Source organism: Lemur catta, chromosome 10, assembly GCF_020740605.2.
Source record: "Lemur catta isolate mLemCat1 chromosome 10, mLemCat1.pri, whole genome shotgun sequence".
NCBI lineage: Eukaryota > Metazoa > Chordata > Mammalia > Primates > Lemuridae > Lemur > Lemur catta.
Genome location: NC_059137.1, coordinates 36,044,084 through 36,068,993, shown reverse-complemented (window position 1 = coordinate 36,068,993; position 24,910 = coordinate 36,044,084). Strand labels below are relative to the sequence as shown.

General features: G+C 36.0%; 1 protein-coding gene across 4 annotated transcripts in view; it reads left to right on the top strand.

Moving 5' to 3' along the window:
* The window catches only part of RECK (reversion inducing cysteine rich protein with kazal motifs), a 70,544-nt gene that overhangs the window by 5,234 nt on the left and 40,400 nt on the right, over positions 1 to 24,910 (top strand). For 3 of the 4 annotated variants that reach the window (XM_045562818.1, XM_045562820.1, XM_045562821.1), the window contains exons 2-6: positions 3,250 to 3,308; positions 11,309 to 11,383; positions 13,016 to 13,052; positions 16,063 to 16,148; positions 17,867 to 17,914. In XM_045562818.1, coding sequence (XP_045418774.1) covers positions 3,250 to 3,308; positions 11,309 to 11,383; positions 13,016 to 13,052; positions 16,063 to 16,148; positions 17,867 to 17,914 — 305 coding nt within the window. Of the gene's footprint in view, positions 1 to 3,249; positions 3,309 to 10,632; positions 10,667 to 11,308; positions 11,384 to 13,015; positions 13,053 to 16,062; positions 16,149 to 17,866; positions 17,915 to 24,910 lie in introns of all 4 variants that reach the window. The other variant, XM_045562819.1, reaches the window with a different exon arrangement.

The following is a 24,910-nucleotide window of genomic DNA, read 5'->3' as shown; positions in this document are numbered from 1 at the left end:
GAAAGCCTTACTGAGAATTGAGATGGGATTTAAGCATTGAAATATGTTTGGGATTTAAGTCATCAGGAAGGGGGCACCAAGCATTTCAGGCAGAGGGCTGTGTTCCAGGCAAATGTCAATTTTCCTTGCTAAAAGTAATGGAAGTTTAGGGAAGGGAAAGCTAGAGCAAGACTTAGAAAATTGAGAATTGGAATAGCAGGAAGCTACTATAAGCCCATTAATTAGAAGATTGACATCATAAAAGGTCTGTTAAAAACAAAAGTAATCTGGCAGTCATATTGGTGCTAGAATGGATGAATATAATTGGCTGCTATAGCAGTACGATATAAGGCAAGCAATGGAGAAGGATACCTGTAACTTGCAAATGATTTCAGAAAAACCCAAAATATATATATATGTATCTGTACATACATACAGACAGAGCAGTATGACAAGATGTCAGCAATGTTAAATGGAAGTGGTAGGGATATGGGTAATCATTTTACTGTTTGGCTCTTCTTTGGCCGACTATGTATTTTATGTAGATATACACACATGTATATTTTTAAAGGGATAAATGTGACAATTACATGAATGTATTTATACATTAAAGTTGCAGTTGTCATTTAAATGTTTTTAAAGTGATTGTCATTTTCCAAGTTGTTTTGAAAATAAAAATTTGATTAAAAATAAGATTTCACATAAATAATAAGACCAGATTTTTAAATTAATGTATCTTTTTTATTTAGAATGACCTTTTTCCAGTGTCAGCTCAAATTTAGTTTTCTTTCCTCAATATTGTTGGATATATATGTACATACACACACACACACACATACATAATACATACATATTCTGCTTTAGTTGTTCTTTAGGAAGACATTAATTAGAGAGAATCTTTATTATTTTTAGAGAAGAAAACAAGAATAGTTTTTCATTAACCAAATTGAATTATAGCTTTGGGGAGGTTTCTGTGGCAAAATCTCTTTCAACTTCAAAAATCCTATAATTCTATGAATATTTCTTATTTTTAGATCAGGGTGTGTATTTGTTTTTTTAAATGCTATTTGGCTCTAGAAGCTGCATTTTTCTGCATGTGGCTGAAGCATGTGCTTCCTGCTTACTTGCCTATCTTTAGTACACATGTGGCCAAAACCAGCAGCGAAACCTTGATGTTTCTAATTATTGGATAATTCTGCTTGCATATTTGCAAGCTACACTAATACCTTATTAAACCCAAATATGTGGCCTTTATTAATCAATCTTTGGTTTTTATTAATTTTATAATCACAGATTCTTGGAATAAGAATGCAAGATATGACACATCCTAATATTTTAATGAGAATAATTTTTTATTTTCATGTCAATATCAAGTTTTATTTTGAACTGTTTTACCTTTATCTGTTCAATTCCATTTTATGAGAATAAGCAGCTTTAAATTATTATTCTTTTTTTTTCTCAGACTTGAGGCAGTTTATATAAATTATTATTCTTAAAGAACATATTAGGATCAAATTATAAAACCAAAATATTTCTAGAATTCCTTGTCTTCTCTTATAGAAAACATTATGCCTCGGGGAGTTTTTTTGTAGTGTAATAGTTGAATGACCCAATTAATCCATTGTAGTCACTCTAAAAAAGATAAAGGCCTGTCATTGCCACATTAATTAATTGCATTTGAATTCTTCCCCCGTTCTTAACAAGGCATTTGAATTGATGTCTATTTGTAGACATTTATTTCTTGACAAATATGCAGTGTTCTAATAAATTGTATTGTTTCAAAGGAAGAAAAATGTATATTAATACAATAATGCCTAAGATTAAAAATATGGTGTGTAAAATATGATGGAGCAGAGCTCCCCTAGCCTGTTCATGGCGGGTGGCAGTTCTCTCAAGGGAGGACATCTGCTATTAGAGAGGAATGCTCGGTTGGGAGGGAGAAAGGGGTTATTACCAGAAGACTCCAGGCTGCCCTCTTTCATTCCATTTTGTCAGAAATATCAAAAAGGCTTTTGGAAAGACTAGAAGGAAAATATGCCAAAATGTCAACAGAGATTGTGGCAAGACAGTGGGAGTATAAATAATTTTTCTTTTTCTTCTTATTTTCTAAATTTTTGTGGGTTTTTTTAATGAAAAAAAGAATTATTGTAAAATTTTAACTATGGGGGTCACTCCCCTATAAATTTGGCCTCCACAATTAAATAGATAAAAGTAGGCTTTTATATTTATATTTTTAATAAAACTTTCTGTTGTTGGTGGTGGTTTAATTACAGCACATTTTGTATTACTGTTCTAAATAGACCTTTGCTCCAAGAAACTATTTTTCAAAAATCCCTAGGCCAAAATCAGACTCCTGATAGTTTACTTTTTGTTTATTGGGACCATATATTATCCTCAGTTATCTTTGGTCATGATCAGCTGGATTTTATGCTCTCATTTGACCTTTGCAGTGGTTCCCAACCTTTTTGGTGCCAAGGGCCAATTTCGCGGAAGACAATTTTTCCACGGACGGGGGTGGGGGGAGGTGGAGCTCAGGTGGCGATGTGAGGATGGGGAGCTGCTGTATAGATCGGCTTCACTGGGTCACCTTCTGCTCACCTCCTGCTGTGTACATACCGCCCCCCTCCCACCTTCCTAAGTTTCATGGAAGACAATTTTCTATGTACTGGGGGCGGGGAGGGCAGGTGGAGCTCTGCGGCCCAGTCCCTAACAGGCCACGGACCGGTACCATGGGGTTGGGGACTGCAGCGTTAGAGGATAGTAGAAAGCACCAACTTCTAGAGCACTTTGAAAGAGAGCTTCAGTATCACACAAGACAGCATTTTTTTCCTGCCTGTCCTCCCATTCTGATGAGGCTGGGGCTATAGCAAAGTCTTAGGAAATAGGAGTAGCTTGGTATGGCATTGCACTGTTGTGAGAAAGCTGCCTGAGTGCTTGGGCACTCTCTTGTGTTAGTGCTTTATAGAAAGTAACTACAGCTTTACAATCGAGGTACTTTTTTTCCTTCTGAAACTTAGTGAAATTTTTATATTTTATTATTACATGACAGTCTCCCCTATTAGTCTGTAAGCTTCATGAGGACAGAGACCATGTCCTCAAACCTAACACTGTCCTTGACTTGCATTAGGTACTCAGGAAAGATTTGTTGGGTTAAAATGAATGATGATAATAATGTATTGAATAAGCGGTTTATGTAACCATCTGAATTAGCTTAGTCACCTTGTTTAGTTAACAGTGGGACAACATCAGATGTTTATTTTTTCTCCCTAGGTGCGTTGTGTTGTAGTCATTCAAAGGATAACCAAATGTGCCGTGATGTATGTGAACAGGTAAGTTTGTTTAATAATTATAGAGGCTACTAGTTATGTAACTGTTTATTAAGTATTATTATTTTGGAGAAATCTGTTCAACAGCACCTTAACCAAGTGATCATAGTTCACATCATAAGTAATGGGACAAATTGACATGTCTGCTGACATGATACACTGAGTGGGAACACAGTGTCTTTTAAAGGATTCCTGCCAAAAGTGCATAACCTGAATTATGAAGAAATAATTGGGCAAACCCAGATTGAGGGATATTCCTCAAAACAACTGCCTGTACTCTTTAAAAATATCAGTGTTATAAAAACAAAGATAGGCTAAGAAACTGTTCCAGACTAAAGGAAGTTAGAGAGATATGGCAACTAAATGCAATGTGTGCTCCTAGATTAGATCCTAGAATGAAAAAAATATTGCTATAAAGGACATATTTGGATAAATTGGTGAAATTGGAATATGGACTAGATATTAACTGATAGTTAGTGGGTGAATCTTGGTGAAGACTATGTGGGTATTCATTGTACTGCTCTTAAAACTTCCTTGAGAGCCAGTGCAGTGGCTCATTCCTGTAATCCTAGCACTCTGGAAGTCCGAGGCAGGAGGATCGCTTGAGCTCAGGAGTTCAAGAGTAGCCTGAACAAAAGCGAGACCCTGTCTCTACTAAATATAGAAAAATTAGCCAGGTGTGGTAGTGCATGCCTGTAGTCCCAGCTGCTGGGGAGACTGAGGCAGTAGGATTGCTTGAGCCCAGGAGGTTGAGGTTGCTGTGAGCTAGGCTTACGCCATGGCACTCTAGGTGGGCAACAGGGTGAGACTCTGTCTCAAAAACAAAAACCTTTCTTGAGCCTTTTTATGCCAGTTCCACTGAAGCAATACCTGTTCTTAAAGTCCTACCTTTGTTTCATCATCTTGGTCATATGTTTATAGCCTGAGCACTTAGAGCAACAATGGTCTCAGTCATCTTTTAGAGGAGTTTTCAAGTAATAACTTGGATTTTATCATGTCCTAAAACTAAGAGAGCTACCCAACTTCGCTCACACAATACTATGGACTAGAAAGATTTTCTAAGATACTTTTTGATTATAAGATATGACAGTCATTCAGCTCATCTAAATAGCTACTAGAGGATTTGGAGACGTGTCAAATCACTATTGCAAATTGTGTTTTCTGAAAATCTACTGCCAGAACAATAGCTTTAAAAGCAAAAATGGCCCCTTGATGGTGTCACCATAAGGAAGCTTTTAAAGTAGCTCTGCTGCTTTTGGAAGCACTGTTTTCCTGACTTTTCACCTTTTTTCCTCTTTCTTTTTCCACTGATGTTCTTTAGGTTGAGTGATTTTTAAGAGATGTCTTGTAATCAGGCACGTGTAGCAGGCAAGTTCAGATTTTTTAAAATCTGGAATGTTAGAGATTCTATAATTTAGCAAATTAATTGAATACTGTAGTCACTCTAATAAAGAACATTCTTCCCCAGCCAAGTTCTTAACAAATTGAGAAATAAGGCAGATAGCTCCCAAAATACTACTTTTATTACTGGTTACACAGATGGTGATTGTGGTTTTTATCTCCAGACACACACTAAATGACAGAATTAGACTTACTCCTAGAGGAGGGGAAATAAGGGCTGGGTTGCATATGTTCACTGTCCTACCAAACTCAACAGTCAGCTAATTCAGTCATACCGCTCATAGGAGAAGTCAATGAGGGATGTGGAGAAAGGCCAGGGCTGTTAAAACTAGTAGAGCTCACTCCAAATGGAAGGAAATACCGTGAGTAAGGAATTATTATTTCTTTAAGCAGTAGGGAGTGAAAACATGATGGTATACTGATGACATTTAGGTTTTAACTTGGGATGAATAGTAAGATTCTTGATGATTGTGGGAGGATGGGGAAAAGATTTGGTTTGGGGGGAAGTCGAGTTGTTGAATTGTCAGTGAAAACCACTGTGTGAAGACAGTTGGAGATCTGGAATTAAAACTTTTGAAAGTAGAATTTAGATAAGAAGTCAGGGCTGGTGGTTTATAATAGTCAACAGAATAAGTTTACAGTGAGGCTGTCAAGAGTGTCATATGCCAAAGAAAAGTCAGGGGGGGTTGAGATCTGAGAAAAGGCCTTTAGTTTAAAAAAAGAAGCCTGTTAGCAGAGATAATACTGGAGTAGGGACTTTTGTTTGCTTTGTTTATGCTGAATCCCCTGGTTCCTAGAACAGTGCCTAACATTCAAAACTCTCAATAAATATTTCTAGATTGACTGGAGTGGTGGGACTAAAAGTCATACTGCAGGAATTTAAGTTTTAAAATGTATATATTTAAATTATGTAATTTTTCAGACTTACAAAAATATATTCAGTTTTTATATATATCTTCCCAACTATTATTATATTATGAATTCTTTGAATATAGGGATTGTGGCTTATTTATCTATGCTGTACTCATGCCCGTGCTCATGGAAGCTGATCAGGGAATGCTTGTGAGTTGATTGGTGAAGAAATGGATTCAATGAAAAGAAAAAGTTGGAGAAGTCAGTAAGTCAGGAAATGAACAAATGAAGATTTGTTTCAAGATGAAAGGGCCTTGTTTGAAGACAAACGAAACAATGAGTTATGACAGGGAGGAGATAAGTATGTGTACAAAAACTTCTCAGAATTTAGAATTGTGAACCCTGTGATTTGATTATCTCTGCCTTAAATGGAGAAGTTCAGTTATTAAATTTTTTGCTCTGAAGTAATTTGTATAATAATAGTGTATATGCTAGTATATATTCTGAATAAGCATTCATCTTTCTTTATGATTATCAGTTGTTTAGTGAGAAAGTGACTGCTTATATTCAAGTCTGCCTTATTATCTGAAAGTGTGTACAGTACATGCTGGTTCTTTAAGGTAAATGTATTCCTAATATAAGTATATGTTTATCAGTGTAATTGATTCTACTTTATAGAATTATAATTTTAGAGACAGGAGGGACCTGATAGATTATCTAACTTAATTTTGCTTAATTGCTATTCAGAAAACTAGAACCTGGGAGCTAAATTTTATTTTATTTTTTTCCCTACATGCCAGGCTCCATACTTACTATACCCCTTTATGTGCCTTATTTCATTTAATTCTTATACCAAGCCATTGAGGGAGTTAATGTCAGACTTATCTGCATTTTATAGGTAAAGAAATTCAGATATAGAAAAGCTAAGTAACTCACCAGGGCCCTCAAACCAGTGACTTGAGGAGCAGGAACTTAGACTCAATTTGGCTGATTACAAAGTCCATAAACCACCAGGTTATAACCACCTCTTACAAGGCCAAGTAGATTGCCCAAAGTTACTCAGAGTGTATTATTTCCAACTTTTGGTTCCATATTCTTTCCATTGTTCTAACCTGTTTCAAATGCTCTTGTAGGTTTTTTGCTTTTTGTTTGTTTGTTTGGTTGGTTGGTTGGTTTTGTTTTTGTGTTTTTGAGGGAAGATGGTGTTGAAGGAGGAGGGGATGGGTGAGAACATAGCCTTCTCTGTGTGTTTTCCCATTCCACTACCAATGTCATATGCTTAGTCCTTTCTTTCTCTCTTTTTTATTCTTTCTTATCTTTCATTGTTGTGTTTCTTCAACCATTTATTTTTTCTTTCACGCTTCTTTTTATCTTTTTATAATGGAAAATTTCAAATATATATAAAGGTAGAGATGAAAGTATAATAAACCCCCATATTTGGCTTCAACATTAACTTATGACCAGTTATGTTTCATTTATACCCACCTGTACTCCTCCACCTATTATACTGAGGTAAATTTATTTTGAAGCAAACTTCAATTGTCATGCTATTTAATCCACAGATTTTCATTTTGGATCTATAAATGATAAGAACTCATTTTTTTAAAAAGCAAACATAACTACAATACCATTATCACTTCCTTGAAAATGTAATACTCAAATATCTAATTATTATTCAAATTTCTTAATTATTTCATAAGGTTTTTTTTTCAGTTTCTGTCAGGATCCAAATGAGATGTATACATTGCAATTGATTATATGTCTTTTAAATATCTTTTAATCCGTAGGTTTCTCCTTGCAGTTTATTTGATGAATAAATTTGCTTATCTATCCTATAAAGTTTCCCATAGTCTAAACCAGGGGTGAGGAACCTTTTCATGTTGGAAGGCCATATTAATTTAGCTGTAATCAAATAAGGCCACATTCAAGAAACTTCAATTAGATATACTTAAAAATGTACATTATTTTATAAAAATCTAACTACTATATACTTAGTAATTTCAAAAAATGAAAACTATTTGTTAATTTTAAAGTTAACTTACCTTTTAATGACGTTGTTGTGTCTGCCTTGTTGGAAAGCATTTGAATATTTGGTTGCATCATGGAGGTCCATAGTTTCAGCTGATCCTCTATATAGTTATCAGACATTTGTGACCTTAAGGGCATCTTGATTTGTGTTAGGTAGGAGAATGTAGATTCACAGCAATAAGTGGTTGAAAAGCAAGAAAGCATTTTTTAGGCATGTTGCCAAAGGCATGAGTATGCTACTGCATTTGTCTGTATTTCAACTGAATCTTTCTTAGCATCAAACAATGACTTTAAAATGTCATCTACTGAGAGCTCAATCAATTCCATCATACTTCCCTACTCGCCTTGGTGATGTCTACTTGGTGAGGCTGAAATGCTAATTTGAGTGTGATGTCATGATTCTCAAGGTCAGAGAACCTTTCATTGTATTCTCCAATTAATAGGTCTATAACAGCATGTATTCTCCAAATGATTTGCATATATCATCCTGCTCATCAGTGCCCTTTGCTAACTGCAGAAAATGTTCATCTGAAATTTCCTTTTGAAGAAAAAGTGTTTTGAGAAAAGATAACTTTTTTCGAAATGCTTGGATTTTCTTGTCACGCATCGTATATAGACTTAGTTTTACCTGGCAAAGAAATATTCAATCATTTTGATTTGACATGTTGTCACACAGAAATGCTGCATTCTTGTAGAAGTCTTCTTTCAAAAAAAATCTTTCAGCCAGCACGGTGGCTCACGCCTGTAATCCTAGCACTCTGGGAGGCCAAGGCCGGTGGATCCTTTGAGCTCAGGAGTTCAAGACCAGCCTGAGCAAGAGCAAGACCCCGTCTCTACTAAAAATAGAAAGAAAGTAGGCTGGGCGCGGTGGCTCACACCTGTAATCCTAGCACTCTGGGAGGCCGAGGATGGAGGATCGCTCGAGGTCAGGAGTTCGAGACCAGCCTGAACAAGAGCGAGACCCTGTCTCTACTAAAAATAGAAAGAAATTAGCCAAACAACTAAAAATAGAAAAAATTAGCCGGGCATGGTGGCGCATGCCTGTAGTCCCAGCTACCCAGGAGGCTGAGGCAGGAGGATTGCTTGAGCCCAGGAGTCTGAGGTTGCTGTGAGCTAGGCTGATGCCACGGCACTCTAGCCCGGGCAACAGAGTGAGACTCTGTCTCAAAAAAAAAAAAAAAATCTTCCAATAATTCACATTGCTGATTCTGTTCTTCATAAAATTTAACTATCTGCTCTCACAGAGATAAAATTTTGGCTAACACCTGTCCCTGTGATAGGCAACCCACTTTAGAATGATACAGTAAATCAACACTGAATACCTCATCCTTCAACTTTAGCATGTTAGGAAACTGGCAGTGCCATGTTGCATTTGCACAAATACAGTTAACAGTACTTGTAACTTGTTGCAGAGTGTTACTTAATATAGTAGATTTAGCATAGAGATTTTTTTTTTTTTTTTTTTGAGACAGAGTCTCACTCTGTTACCCAGGCTAGAGTGCCGTGGCGTCAGCCTAGCTCACAGCAACCTCGAACTCCTGGGCTCAAGGGATCCTCCTGCCTCAGCCTCCCGGGTAGCTGGGACTACAGGCATGCGCCACCGTGCCCAGCTAATTTTTTCTATTTTTAGTTGTTTGGCTAATTCCTTTCTATTTATAGTAGAGGCGGGGTCTCGCTCTTGCTCAGGCTGGTCTCGAACTCCTAAGCTCAAGCAATCCTCCCGCCTCGGCCTCCTAGAGGGCTAGGATTACAGGCGTGAGCCACTGCGCCCGGCCTAGCATAGAGATTTTGCTGATGCAAGGTACAATGAAAAGAAATGAGAGCATCTGGATTTTTTACTGGTATACTCCACCCCCGTACTCGACCCCCATAAACTCTTGCCAATCAGCCTCATGCAGTAGTGGTGCCAGTTGGGTGGGGAAGAACTAAATCATGAGCATAGCAGCTGTCAGTTTAGCCCTTATGGCTTACGGATATTCTAATTGTACTAGTCAATCTGGGAGGATTATTTTGTTGAAACTTATTCTTTGATATTTTATTTTATTTTATTTTTTTATTTATTTATTTTTTTGAGACAGAGTCTCACTCTGTTGCCCGGGCTAGAGTGAGTGCCGTGGCGTCTGCCTAGCTCACAGCAACCTCAAACTCCTGGGCTCAAGCGATCCTCCTGCCTCAGCCTCCCGAGTAGCTGGGACTACAGGCATGTGCCACCATGCCCGGCTAATTTTTTCTATATATATTTTTAGTTGTCCAGATAATTTCTTTCTATTTTTAGTAGAGACGGGGTCTCGCTCTTGCTCAGGCTGGTTCTTTGATATTTTAAATACATGCATTTTAAAAATAAAAATATAAAAGACAAACAAAAATGTATTAATAAAAATAAAAGGATTTGTTCTGTAAAATTTCGATTTAGTCAAAAGGCCACACTTAAGGACCTAGAAGTCCACATGTGGCCTTAAGGCTGTAGGTTCCCCACCCCTGATCTAAACTTTACTGTTTACATCCCCCTGGTGTCATTTAACATGTTCTTCTTTTCTATATATTTATTAGTAATTGGTAGTTAGATTTAGAGCAGAGTTGTTCAATAGTACTTTCTACAATGATGAAAATATTCTGTCCCTATATGGTAGCCACTAGCTACATATGCCAAGTGAACACTTAAAATGTGATTAAAGAGACTGAAGAATTTGAATTTTTAATTTTATTTAATTTATCTAAGTTTAAATTTAAATAACCATGCATGGCTAGCAGCTACCTTATGAGATGGATCCAGAGGCCTGGTCAGATTCAGATAAGGTTTGGTTTTGGTTTTAGTTTTTTATTTGTTGTTTTGTTGTCTTCCCCATAAATGATTGAGTCTGTTTCTTTTTCATAGTCATTGTTGATAATTGCCTAAATGTGCTAATTCACCAGAGGTTGAAAAATGATATAGAGGTTGAAAAATGATATTCTAGCTCTTTTCACTTCTTAATTGTAGTGGATAGTTTTGGAGTAAAATGAATGCTACATAAGCTAACTGGGGTTAATCCTTTTTCGTTGTCCATAGCATTCATGGATTTTACAGTCTCGACTATTTACAGGTAATCGTGAAGATTTGTTTGATATGTATGGTGATTTATAATTTACTGAGACATCAAATTGTAATTACATTAATTAAAGTCCTGTTTTGAAGCGAGTCATTTAGGCTGGTGAGTGAGCTTTATCGGCTTCTCAGCATCAATATTAAAAAATGGCTTTGTCTCTATTTTATGGCATTTTATGGAAAACTTATGTGCCATAATGCTATTCATAAATTGGATCTTCACCAACATCATGGGTGTAACATAGTCTATTTTTCATTGTCATCAGTTGACTAAAACCAATTTATAGAACAGCTTAGAATAAATTTATCTTTTTTTCTTCCTTTTCTGTTTTCTTCTCTTTCAATCTCTCTCTCTCTTTCTCTCTCTCTAACCCCCGCCCCCCAAACAAGTTGGTAGCCTGGTTTTCTCCACTTTTGGTCAATAGAAAAAGGTCTAGACTTGCTATATTTGGACTTTCTTGATTATTTGCCAAACTAACCAACCTTTTAAGAAATGTTACCTCAGCTTAATTTAGATCCTTCCAATGATTTTCTATTTATTAAAGGAAGTTGGAAAATATTCTAGACAACTGATAAATCTAGAGGATGAAAAAATTTACCTCTTCTTCTTTCTTATAGAAAACCTTTTTTTTTAAAATAGATTTTCTCCTCAAAAAGTGAATCCCGCTTAAAACATCTGTTACAGCGAGCCCCAGATTATTGCCCAGAAACAATGGTAAGTCTTATTTAACTTAACTGTGGAAGCTTTTGTCTAAATGAAACCATCTAATGGGTTACTTTTAGATTTAGCAAATTTTTAAATGTGATTGGGATTTAAATTGTGATTGTGTTAGGTTTAACTAGGTACTTTAAAAAGATCTTCATACAAATTACTAGATAGAATATTGTCTTTATGGCCAGGCGCGGTGGCTCACGCCTGTAATCCTAGCACTCTGGGAGGCCGAGGCTGGTGGATCGTTTGAGCTCAGGAGTTTGAGACCAGCCTGATCAAGAGCGAGACCCCGTCTCTACTAAAAATAGAAAGAAATTAGCTGGACAACTAAAAATATATATAGAAAAAATTAGCCGGGCATGGTCGTGCATGCCTGTAGTCCCAGCTACTCGGGAGGCTGAGGCAGAAGGATTGCTTGAGCCCAGGAGTTTGAGGTTGCTGTGAGCCAGGTTGATGTGACGGCACTGTAGCCTGGGCAACAGAGTGAGACTCTGTCTCAAAAAAATAAATAAATAAATAATTGAAAATTAAAAAAAAAAAAAAAAGAATATTGTCTTTCATCTTATCTATTCTATGACACAGATCTAAAAATCTTAAATATGTGTCTAGTCTTTAAATTTCATTATAATATTTTATCTGTAATTTGGGATTTTATTTATTGTATTTTGACTAATTTTGTGGAAACTATAATAACTAAATCTTATTTTGATTTTGAAAAGTTGAATTTGGGATAAGGGAAATATGTGACTTATTATTCCTGTCTTTCCATTTTCTGGCATACTATAGATACATTGCTTGCATATCTGAATCAGGTAACTTAAAATGTCTCTAATGCTTGGGCTGTCCTCAGTGTTTGTGATGCTCATGGGTCAGGCCAAGAAAGCCTGAGCTTGGATGCAAGAACCTCTTTAGATATGGTGGCTTGTATTTTGTGGAGGGAAGAAAAGTTAATGATCAAATAGTTATGACTGACACATTTTCCTTTATTCTGAAAACACTTTTGTCCATACGCTTGGAAATAGCAGTTCTATTAATAATAACTATCTTTTTTTTTTTTTTGAGACAAAGTCTCACTCTGTTGCCCAGGCTAGAGTGCCATGGCGTCAACGTAGCTCACAGCAACCTCAAACTCCTGGGCTCGAGCAATCCTTCTGCCTCAGCCTCCGGAGTAGCTGGGACTACAGGCATGCGCCACCATGCCTGGCTAATTTTTTTCTATATATATTTTTAGTTGTCCAGCTAATTTCTTTCTATTTTTAGTAGAGACAGGGTCTCGCTTTTGCTCAGGCTGGTCTTTAACTCCTGACCTTGAGCGATTCTCCCGCCTCGGCCTCCCAGAGTGCTAGGATTACAGGCATGAGCCACCATGCCCGGCCAATAATAAGTATCTTGAATAACCATATTCATCCTTAGTGCTGCTCTTAGATGGAAAATGAGAAAAGAACAAGCAATATTTTTGTATCTCAGTTTTCTTTTCCCCCCTGAATAGCTGGTGGTTGTACATATAGTCCTAGAACATTGAGTGCATAGACACAGCCATAATCAAGTTAGCTGTACATAATTTCTGTAGAAATGAATTGTCATATTTATGAACTGATTATCTAAATAAAAGCCTTTTATTGATTATAATTTTAGGTTGAAATTTGGAGTTGTATGAATTCATCTTTGCCAGGTAAGCAATAGAAGTGTAACATTTAGCAGTTTCATTTTAAAAATTTATTTTGTGAACATAAAATCTGTGTTATAGTCCTATAACCTAAATTATATTCCGGAATTTCTGTCCTCTCTTTTTTTTCAGCACCCAAATTTTCAAATATATAATTTATTCTCATTCACTCAATCCATAACTTTGTACTCTTTTCTGCACTTCTACCATTCTACTGAAAGTAGTCTTTGAAAGATCACCAAGATCTCGTGGTTCCTAGATTTTATGGCTTTTTCTCAGCACTGCTTTCCTGCAACACTTGATATTATTGACCACTACCTCCTTATGACTCCACCTCAGCCTCAGAACCTTATTCTTTCTTACCTTCCTCCTCCAATAAGAACTGTAGTTATTCCAGTGTGTGGTCTTCTTCCCTTCTCTATTCATACTCACTCTAGTAATCTCATTCCTTCTAAGAACTGTTAAATAATCAACCCTGAGAAGTAACTCTCAAATCTGAATCATTATTTGTGACTTCTAGACATCTCTACAGCCATCTCTACATGGATCTCTGCATCCAGGTGTCATCTAAAGTGCAAATCCTAAATCAGCTTCATAACTGTACCTCTTGTGAATGACCCTATACTAGAATCCCTCAAGTTATCTCTGATTCCTTTTTCTTTCTAGTTCCATTGACTTTCCCCTTGCAAAATCTAACATTTGTCCTCTCTACTCCTAGTTCAAGTTTTTATTATTACACTCTTGTGATAGAATATTATAATAACCTTATAACTGATGTTCCAACACATTATATCTGTTCTTCCCATCCCCTTCAAAAAGAAGCCCTCAGGGGATATCCACTTTTATTGAAATAAAGCCCACAGTCTCTAGCCTGACATTCACTGTTTTCTAGGATTGCAGCTCATTTCCAGCCCTGGTTAGAGTAATTTTTTTGAAAATTACTCTCTATATACTCCTTTTTTTGAAAAAAGGAGTGTACCTTATGTATCTCTGAATTCTAACTGCTGTCATATTGTTTGAAGTTTTCATTTCAAACAAATTGGGCTATTTGCCTTCCTGGAATTGTCCACTTCCTTGTCTGTTCTCCTAATTATCATTCTACCTAGTGTCCTGGAATTTTATAAACACACACACACACACACACACACACACACACACACACACACACACACACACACACACATATATTGTTTCTACTAAACTGTAATCTCCATAATGGGATAAATCATATATTTTGTCTATTTCTTAATTTCACAGCCCCACATAGACCTAATAGAGTGCCTTGTACATAGTAGGAGCTCAGTAAATGTAAATGCTTGTAATTTAATATTTTCTAAGAGGTCATTGGGTACATGGAAACAGTAGTACTGCATTATGGTATAACAGCTCACAGAGTTTATGACCTACATTGATTCCATTTAAAATTCTTTCTAAAACATGGATTCTGAAGAGCAAGCAGCAAAGAATTAGGGGAAACTTTACTAGGCAATGGGGCTAGATGAAATTCTATTGTCTTTGTACCCTTAACACATACAGATAAGCTTGTAATATGAAATATTTTTAGTCAGTTTTTACAATTGGAGGAGTTTATACTTAATCAACTTTGTAAGCAGTTTATATTTTATTTTTTTATTTTTTTGAGACAGTCTCTGTTGCACTGGGTAGAATACAGTGGGGTCATCATAGCTCAGTGCAACCTCAAACTGCTGGGCTCAAGTGATCCTCTTGCTTCAGCCTCCCTAGTAGCTGGGACTACAGGCCACGCTACGACACTGAGCTAATTTTTCTATTTTTAGTACAGATGGGGTCTTGCTGTTGCTCAGTCTGGTCTCGAACTCGTGAGCTCAAGGAATCCTCCTGCCTCGGCCTCCCAGAGTGCTAGGATTACAGGCATGAGCCACCATGCCCAGCCAGCAGTTTATATTTTATATTTTGAGAGCTTTGTCTATCTGTGAACAATTCCTTTGCTTTCGTTTGTTTATATTATTTTTTTAGCAGAATGCTTCTATTTGTGTTAAGTTCTAGTTTCATTTGGAAAACTATGTTACCTATTGCCTTAAATCCCTGACATTTTTTTCAAATGTAAATTATAATCTAATTTAATGCAAATGTGGATTTGCATATTTATGTATTACATAGATGCAGCATAAAGCAATTTGTAAAAGAGATAAGGAGGAATTCACAGCATCCCTATAAACATAAGTCTTTTCTTTTCATAATTATTTCCTAAATCTCCTAATTTTGTCTTAAGAGTCATTCATTGACATTCATGATCACAAAAGGCATCTAAAAAACAAATTAGAACACTTTTTATAATTTTATCATCTTTTGGTTTCACAGTAATTTGGTTGGAGAAATCACAGTTGTGCATAAATTGAACCAGGGTAGTACATAGTTCTTTTGCCCCATGATTAAGTGTGCCCATCAAAGCCAGGCCAGGTTCACAGAAATTTTTCCTGCCTGTTTACCAAGTATCAGTTTTTAAACAGGATTGTGGATTTTATGCTATTATAGATACTTAATATTTTGAATACAATCATATTTGTGCCCTTTTTTGTTTGTTTGCTTGTTAAGTTAAATTAGAATTTTTGCCTCAGATTCACAGTCTAAAAGTGAGGAAGGCATACTCTGGTTTCTCTTCTTCAGATTGTATAAATTTTTCACCTTTTAAAAGTAAGGAAAGCCTCTCTCTTGCTTTCCTCACCCTGTACGTCCTCTGATAGAGATGCTATCTACCCAAGAGTAAGAATGACTTAGAAAATGTACGGTCGGAGGGAAAAGAGAAAAAAAACAAAGGACCTGATAATTATTCTGTGAGAGACTCTAAGCAGGCTGTGACAACATTGGGCATAAGGGTGAAGGGAAGGGCTTAATAATTTTGAGGCCCTGCTTGTCTGAGCTAGTTTTCTTGTGGACATCTGCTTTGAGTTTTAGTGGTATCCCATGAAACAATTTGGTGTGCTGTTTGTTTTTGTTGCTACTTTTGACTTAAGCATTTGAACATTTTGTTTTTAAGGTGTGTTTAAGAAGTCTGACGGCTGGGTTGGCTTAGGCTGCTGTGAACTGGCTATTGCCTTGGAGTGTCGACAGGCATGCAAGCAGGTAATGCTGGGCAGTCAGGCTCTTAAGCATCATTGAGTGCAGTTTGGGTTTTAGCTGTGCATATGAATTGGGCTTGCCCACCTCATGGCTTTGAAGAGGTGACCCACAAAAACTACAAATTTAGTATTTCTTGCATAAGCCATCTCCTTTTAGACTTGCTGCATTTTCAGTTATGGTTGCTGCATATTACTTCAGCCTGCTCTTATTCCTTCTCATCTTTCCTTTTTGCCTTTTGTACTTCGCTAATGGTCATGCTGAGTCAATGCTGAGTGACTCCAAATGGTCATATAAATTTAGGGAATGCTTAGATGAGAACAGTTGACACTGTTGGCTTATTTTATCTCCCTTCTCTCTTTCATCATGGCTTTACCCTGATCATGTTCTTATATTTCTTCTCTGCTCCTAAGTTTAGTGTGACTCCTATAGTGAGTTATGACTTCTTTGATTTGATATATCTCTACTCTCATTCATCTTAGGCCCCTGAGTTCTTCCTCACTGTCCATGTTTTAATAGTGGTTTCTCAGAATGGGAAATCTGGCCTCCTGGCTCATCCATTCCAAGTGACAGGAGTAGAAGTAACTGGGAAACTAGAAATGATTGTTTAGATGGACTTGAAACCACAGCTAGAAAGCCTTCTCTTATTTTCTTCTTCTAGGGACTTGTCTCTTGACAGGAGTATATGAGGCATAGTATCTATCACCTTCACTTTCACACAGACTGTAGCCTGAGTGACACTCTTTGGCACCAAATGGCCTGGCTATCTGCTGCTCTCCTCCAGGCATTGAGATGAAACTGAGTTGTGGAGGATTTGAACTATAATGAGTCTAGCGAGACACAAAGCAGTTGCTGGCCCATTCTGCTTCTTGCTCTCACTGCCGTCATCAGCTGACCTGTTATAAATTGCCTGGGCCTAGCTGATAGAACAGGAGGAATGGAACAAGAAACCAGAGCCCATGACTCTGGAATTATATCTCCAAACAGAGACTCGTGTCATCTGGAAGAATAACCACGCCTCAGCAGATTTATTTTGGCTCTTTTATATAGAAAGTACATATTTAAATATGGTAAATAACATGCTATTTCTCTGAGTATTGGTTTCCTCATCTTCTCTAGAGGGGTTAATATCTCTTCATAAACTTGTTAAGAGACTTACATAAAAATAACTTTTGATAATTGCCTGGCATAGTACATTTCTCTCTTTAGTTGCACCTCCATTATATATGGCACTTTTCTGAGAAAATTGGCTGAATACATTCAGTATGAAAGCTTAGAATGTGAAGGGTTAAAAAAAAAAAAAGCAAAATATAAGTGCCCTGGCAATGCTTCACAAGAAAATTTGCTGTGGCAGAGCTTCACAAGAAAATTTGCTACAGAGTGGAATTCAGCTTTTAAAAAGTCCTCTGATTTACATTTCCTTCAAAGTCATCTAGTTTCTGAAATAACAAAAGGACCGTGTTATTATGTGAGATTAAAGCCCTAAAAGTTAGAGTGAAGCTCTAGAATGTTGAGTAGGCCTTAGGGGTGATGTTTGTTTTAAAGAAATTACATGAAATTTGTTTGTTGTATTTTAAGGACTTTTAAATATTTGAACATAAGGTTTTCCTCAATAAAATAAAGAATACTGTATCAGCAATTAACATATACTAATATGTGTTCTTTTTTGTCCTGTGTTGATTAGCATGTATAATAAATTAATGGAGAAATTTGTTGGCTTTTAGGCATCTTCAAAGAATGATATCTCCAAAGTTTGCAGGAAAGAGTATGAGGTATGCATTTTATTTAACAAAATTTGCATGGACTATTCAGATGTTATCAGAATTGACAGAAGCACTTAAATTTTTTAAATGAATTCATTTTTTACACAAATTGCCTTTTACCTTACAGAAAATTTAGCCTTGATAAAAATGTCATCTACCTTGTTTAGAAATGTTATGACTTTAGTTAATTTTGCTGAAATTAAGCATTAGTTTTAAAGAAATGCCTAAATCTCACATGCAAAGGATTTAACCTATAATGTTTTTATAACAAAGCAACTGGTTGTACCCACGGTTGTGAAATAGTTTTTCTTAGGTTCTGTATGTTCTTTTGCCCCTTTTCATATCTCTTGACCCATCTAAGTATCCATTTGTATAAACTACCTCTAATCATGAAGAAAACAAAGAAACAAAATCACATTGCTAATATGAATAGTTTCAAACTTTCCTAGCATCTTGCATTTGGGTGAAAAAAAAACCACTAGGTTACAAAGGCTCTATTAAATCTGAAGGACTCTTGTCTCCCAATGGTGGGATTTCAACCACTGTGGTGTCTAGATGGGGCAGATATTAAGGCATATGTGCAGGAGGTATTTTATTTCACACCATGCAAATATGTGCAGGAGATTGTCCCTGAAGTGAAAACATTCCTCATTGGGGCTACTTTGTTCATTTTCTAGAACTCCATTGTTAAATGTGACTGTATTGTTGTTTTTCATAGTGTAAGGCCATGTAATTAAGAATATTTAAGTGCATATGCCTCATTCATCATTTTTATGTATAAACATTGGGATTCCTATTGCTGTTTTCTTGGAGATGAAACAATAGTTCTCTCTTAACTGCTTTTAGATTATAGTTCTTTTTTTTTTCTTTTCTCAAAGCCTATAATTATATCTCTTGATTAACATTTTTATACTAAAGAGTCTTATTTATCTTTTGTCCCTTTGTACTGTTTGCTAAGTTATATCCATTCCTCTGAAGGCAAATTTCCAAATTAATAGCAGCTCTCCTCTGTTCTTATTGAAAGGATCCTTGCTACAAAGAAGTAAAAGATTTCTTTGGTTTTTTCTTATCTCTTTACCTTTGAAATGACCAGTTTTAGTTTCTCTTGAATAAAGTGGCTAACTGTGATAATTCTTTTCTCCCACATGATGTCTGACACTGTCCATCTTCTATAGCCTGTCCTCCATTATTTTAGTGTGCTTCCTTCTCTTGTCTGGATTTCTGCATTGCCCTAGGAAGTCTGCCAGTATGTGTTGATGAAGGACGGGACAGGAAAGGTAAGAGAGACAAACACTGTCCTATGATAGAAATACTAAAAATAGTTTACTTTTCCCAGTCTATCCTCCCTTGTTTGGCCTAGAATTAAGCAACAATTTTCCAAATTTCTACATGCCACGAGGGTTCTTTTATTTTTATATTAAAAGCCAACCCTCAAATTATTTGAGATAATTTGAGACTCAGTTTGATTTCTTATTACTTAGAAATACAGGTAAGAGCAAAAAGTTAATGTGAGCAAAAAGTTCTGCATTATAATCCCCAAATAACAGTCACTGTCATGATTATTGAAGTGTAGTCTAGAGATAAAGTTTGTTATAAAGTGAATTGGGTAAATTTGGTGTAATGCAGCCTATTTTAACTGGATTGGTTGTTTATCAACATCAGAATAATTTATAAAATTAGGCTTTTAGTATCTTTTCCTTAACACTGGAGTGGTCCCTGGGGTGAACTTCTAGTGGTGTAAGCCATTTTTTTAGGCTTACAATTTTAGAGGTAGTATTTACCCTGAAGAGTGGTTTTGTAGTTTGATTTGAGTTTCAGAGAGTAGGTAATTACATTTGGAAGAGCTAATGTTTATTTTTATTGGTAAGCTGCTACAGAATTGCTTTTGAGGGGATTTGGTAAAAAATTTACTTAAATGAATAAAGTTTAAGAATTATAATACCATTTAAGATTCTGTTTTGTTCCAGCTAATCTAAGATAAACCAGTTAAATGTAAAGCATTGTTACATCTGAATTATAGAGTCTGGTTTATTTCTTATGCAAACCAAAAAGGATTTATTGAATACTGAGAAGAGTTTTATATATTAGAAAGAACACAAACTTTGAAATCAGACTTAGTTTAGAATTCTAGGTGAGCTATTTATAGCTTAACTCCAAATATTAAAGAAGTATATCAAATTGAGTCAAACTAATTAAAATATTTACTGCATCCACAAGGGATCAGGGAAATCAGAAAGCAGAGCAAGCATGTTGGGAGTTATCAGGGAAAACTTTGCAAATGAAAGAGGCCTGAAAGGATTGGTATAATTCGGGTAATAAGACCATGGATCAAATACACGTGGCTTATGTAGGGGGAAAAGAAAAGACAGACCTATTTTGGCTGAGAATCTGTGCTTGGATAGGGAAAGTAGGACCAAATCCTGGAAAGATAACATTTGGAGGCTCAACCCATTATTAAGTAGAGGGTAATGATGAAGATTTCCTTAAGAGGAGACCAATATGTTATAACAAATAACAAAGCCAATATTTTAGGAAGTGTAAACTCTTAATTGTGTGCAGGCTAAGTTTTAGATCCCCGCAGCCCCTCTAGCTTAGCTAAAAAGACATCATAAGGCCTAGAATTAGGATGATAGCAATAGAATCAAGTATTCAAGAATAAATCAGAGATTTGAAGGCAGAATTCATCAACAGGATTTGTTATGATGGATTGAATATAGGAGATGATGTTTAGGGAGATAGAAGAAACAATCCTAACCACTTAAGCGTAGTTTCCTAGCATACATTTACTATTCTCATATGCTTGAAGATACTCTTTAGAACTTTTCTTTCTGATAATAGGGCAGACTTGGTACCTGGACCAGTCCTCCAGGTGTAAATATTTTAAAATGCTGGATTAATTTGCTAGAAAGAAAATATTGAATGCTCAAGCCAAACACTAAATGAAAGAAGGAATGCAGAGAAGAAAGAGTACTGAAGAAGGCATTAGCCTTGAGGGCATTTGCCGAATCAATTTTCATAGCTTTGTAGCTTCATGGGGCTCAGAAGTCAGGAGACAAATCCTTGGTTCTGATTGAAGGTGGAAGATCTAATTGAAGTCCCCTCCCCTTTCCACCAATAAATTTGGGATTCCAAAGGGACTGTACCCTCAGTGTTAGGGTGACTGAGAAATAAGCTCATCTCCCTTTTCAGGGGACTACAAGGGAAATTGCCTCTCTCAAACCTTAATGTTGTCTCCATTTAAAATTCATAGCTATAAGAAGGCCTTGCCTTGAGTTTGTAGCCCAGATTTATACCAAGTGAATGTTTATAAAACCTGAAGCTGAGAATTTATTTAAAGTGGTTTTGAAATGGTAGTGGTCCTTGGGTGCCTGAGAAAAGGTGATGCAGATATTCTCTGCAGGAACTGATCTTTGTTCTGGCCCTCTTAGGATTTCCATAGAAAAAATTCAAAGAAAAATAAGCAGATCACAGAAAACAAATCACAAAACTCACCAGAAAACAAGGTTCATCAAATAAGAGCCAGTAGGAATAATGATGAATCAGACCTGAAGATACTTCAGATATAGAAATTTTTCAGATGCAGATTATAAAATGTTCAATATGTTTAAGAAATGAAAGTCTTAAAAATATGAAGAGCAAACATATTTGAAGAAGAACCAAAGAGAATTTCCAGAAGAGAAAAGTGTAATAGTTGAAATAAAAACATGATAGGTATTTAGCAGATTAGATGCAGTAAAGAAAGTTAGTGAATTAGAAGATAGAAATGAAGAAATTATATGGAAAGCAGCATAGAAGGACATAAGGCCAAAAGAGAGTTTAAGAGACATGAAGGATAGAGTGAGAAAGTCTCCTAATTGGAATACTAAAAGAAAAAGAAATAGTTTGGGCAGAGGCAGTGTTTAAAGAAGCCCTACATATCCCCAGCAGGATAAAAAGAAAAAAAAAATCCATATATTACAGACACACACCATAGCCAAAGATCTTAAAAGCAGTCAGATAAAAAAAGAAATCAAAGAAGAACAACAGCTGATTTCCCAGTACCAACAGAGGAAGCCAGAAGACAGCAGAATGATTCCTAAACAGTTCTGAAAGAAAATAACTATCAACCTAGAATATCAACTATCCAGCAAAAATATTTTTCAAGAAAGAAGGTAAGATTAAGATATTTCCAGACAACAAAAACAGAATTGCCATTGCTTGACCTTCCTTTAGAGAAAGGAAGTTCTGAAAGATAACTTCAGACAGAAAATTATTTTAGATGCAAAAGGGAATGTGAAAATAGAACGAAAGTAAGTAAAAACACTCAGATTGTATAAAACAATAATAATAATATATTATTGAATTTTTAAAAGAGAATTAAAATACAGCAACAATAGTATGTACATTGGGAAGGACATATGAAGAAATTGAAGCTTATTAAGTGTTAAGACCTTTTAATGTAAAGACTTATATCTCAGAAGTGGTTAGGAATTCAGGACTAAAGATGAGGAGAGCTATCATACCCACAGAAAACCTTGAAATAACCCTTGAACCTTGAGAGTGAATGAAAGCTCCATGAAAGAGAAAGTGTAGAAAAAATAGACAGCTAGGTTTTGAAAATTGTTTCTTTAGGGAATTGGAAAAGAAGGAGCCAGATACTGATCTGACATTTCAGATAAGTGTTCAGAATAGAATGAGAAGTTCCAAATAAGAGAACATCTATCACTGGAAATGTTCAAGTAATGACTTACTGGATTCACATATTATGAAGGGGATTTTTGCAATAGACAGAAAATTTGACTGACGATCTCCCTTCCAATTCTGCAGTTCCCTTATTCTGACCAATACATGAGAAAGAGTATATCCTTCAGTACTTAAGAATACTTCTTTGAGAATCACACTTGTTTAGGGGTCACCAAGCCCTGGTCTCTCTCTAGAAGCTACCAAAATCAACTATTAGCTTAACTCCTTCATGGACATGTGCAGGTGTCATGGACATGCTCAATTGTAGGTTCTCCGTGCATTTTCATAGGCTTAGTCCTTGGCCTACCTAGAAGTATTGGTTAGGCCACATGGGGTTCGTGGATGTATGATGCTAGAGCCAAGAATGATATTCAAAATATTCAACAGCTGGAATACCATAGGGACCAATAACCAGAACAGATAGATGCTGGCTATAAACCCTAGGTACAGCCATATTTGTGCACATTGGCTGTTTAGAACTAAAGTAAGAATGAGTTCATGTTGAACTTGAGGTGTGAGAAATATAGTGTAGATTCTTTTTGCATTGTCTTTGTCCACAAGTTGGCCGTGAACATTTTCTTCTAGCCACCAAAATCATGATTTTTTAAAACAAATTTTGGTCGTTGATAGTTACTTTCTTCCTTGAAAGTCAGAATAAGTATCATTAAGATGATGTGAGGCTGGTGAATTTCCAGAGATCTGGCAATGGCTGTAAAGTGATGAGATAAATTTTAGTTTGGGATTCATAAATCCATTTCGTACCTTTAACATCAAATCTTACCTGCCATTCTCTTAATGTAACGAGTATAAATACACCTTTCCATTTGCTGCTTGAGCCACAGAAATACAATGCTACAAATTTACCATCACATTTTTACATTTTTTACTTGTTTCTTCCTTCTTTCATAGCTTCTTCTCTGGGCTTTCCTTTATATTCTTTTCAGAAATATAATTTTCATGTCTCTCCTTTCTTTCCTAGCTTTCTTCAGTCTGGTTATTTGATGTTATTTCATTAAGGAAGGTGAGAAACTATGAAGGAAAGTTATAGGAGGTATTTTTGTGAGAAGTTAACTTTTTTTTAGTCTTCAAGCAGTTAAGTTTTATACTAAACAGTTGCTAATACAATTAAAATATTGTTCTGCCATGGGGCTTTGGTTCTGAGAGAATGCTAAGATAAAATTAAGACTCTGAGGATATTAAAAAAGCTCTTAGAACCACAGAAACAAAGACAATTGGCCTCGTGAGTTCCACACTGGTCCTATCAAGCACCACCTGTCAATCACAGCTAAGTGCATAGGAGAAGGGTGCAAGTATATGTTAAATTTTATTTTTTGGATATCCACATGGTTCAAAATTCAAAATAGTATACAATAAAGTCTCTTTCCCATCTCTTATACCACAACCACCCAGTTCCTAAAATTACTAGAGTTATTTTCTGCATATAAAAGTAAATATGTATATATAGTCCTCCTTCACCCCCTTTTACCACAGATGATAGCTTACCATACACTTTGTTCTGCTCCTGGATGCCAGTGTTTGGTATTTATTTATGTATATCTACACAGCTATACAGTGTATCCTTGGGAAATGTCACAATAAAATGTTCTGCTCAAAGATTTTCGTGTATCAATTAATTTTATTTTGTTCCTTTTCCTCTCAAATTAACCTTTATTCTAGATTTACTACCAGAACCATTAAAGGAAAAGGGATGAAAAAAATAGCCCAATTTAGAGATAAGAGGGCCAGGGATGTCAGGACCAACAGGATTCTCTGGACAACTAGAGACCTAAGCATCAATATGATTGGATCTGTGCTGCAATGGTTCTAAGAATAGAGGAGGCCATCTGGTAGGGCTGATGACAGCCTAGGCTGTGGACAATTGCGTTGTTCCTCACCTAATCAGCTTTTGGAGATTTTAACAAAAAGAATTATGTGGTACTTGGTTGCAGCAAAGCCTTTGAGACCTAAATGTAAAGTGTCTTTAAGGTAATGCTGAGAAAACTCCCAAGAATTGTCAGGATATAGTAAATAGAAGACTGTGAATGGGAGGCTTTGTAAATGGTAAAATGTTATACAGGTATACTGTGTCGGAGTAAATTTGAGCCGTTACCTGCAGCTGATGAGCTCCAAAAAGAGCGAAACCTATTAGGTCCTGCAGTACTGGCTTAAGATAGCATAAAACCTTGATTACATTCCACTTGTATGTTGTTTTGTTTTGTCATATTTTTATTGTAATTTTGGGAGGGGAGTAACTGCTATTTAGTCTCCTTGCTTCTGGTGAAT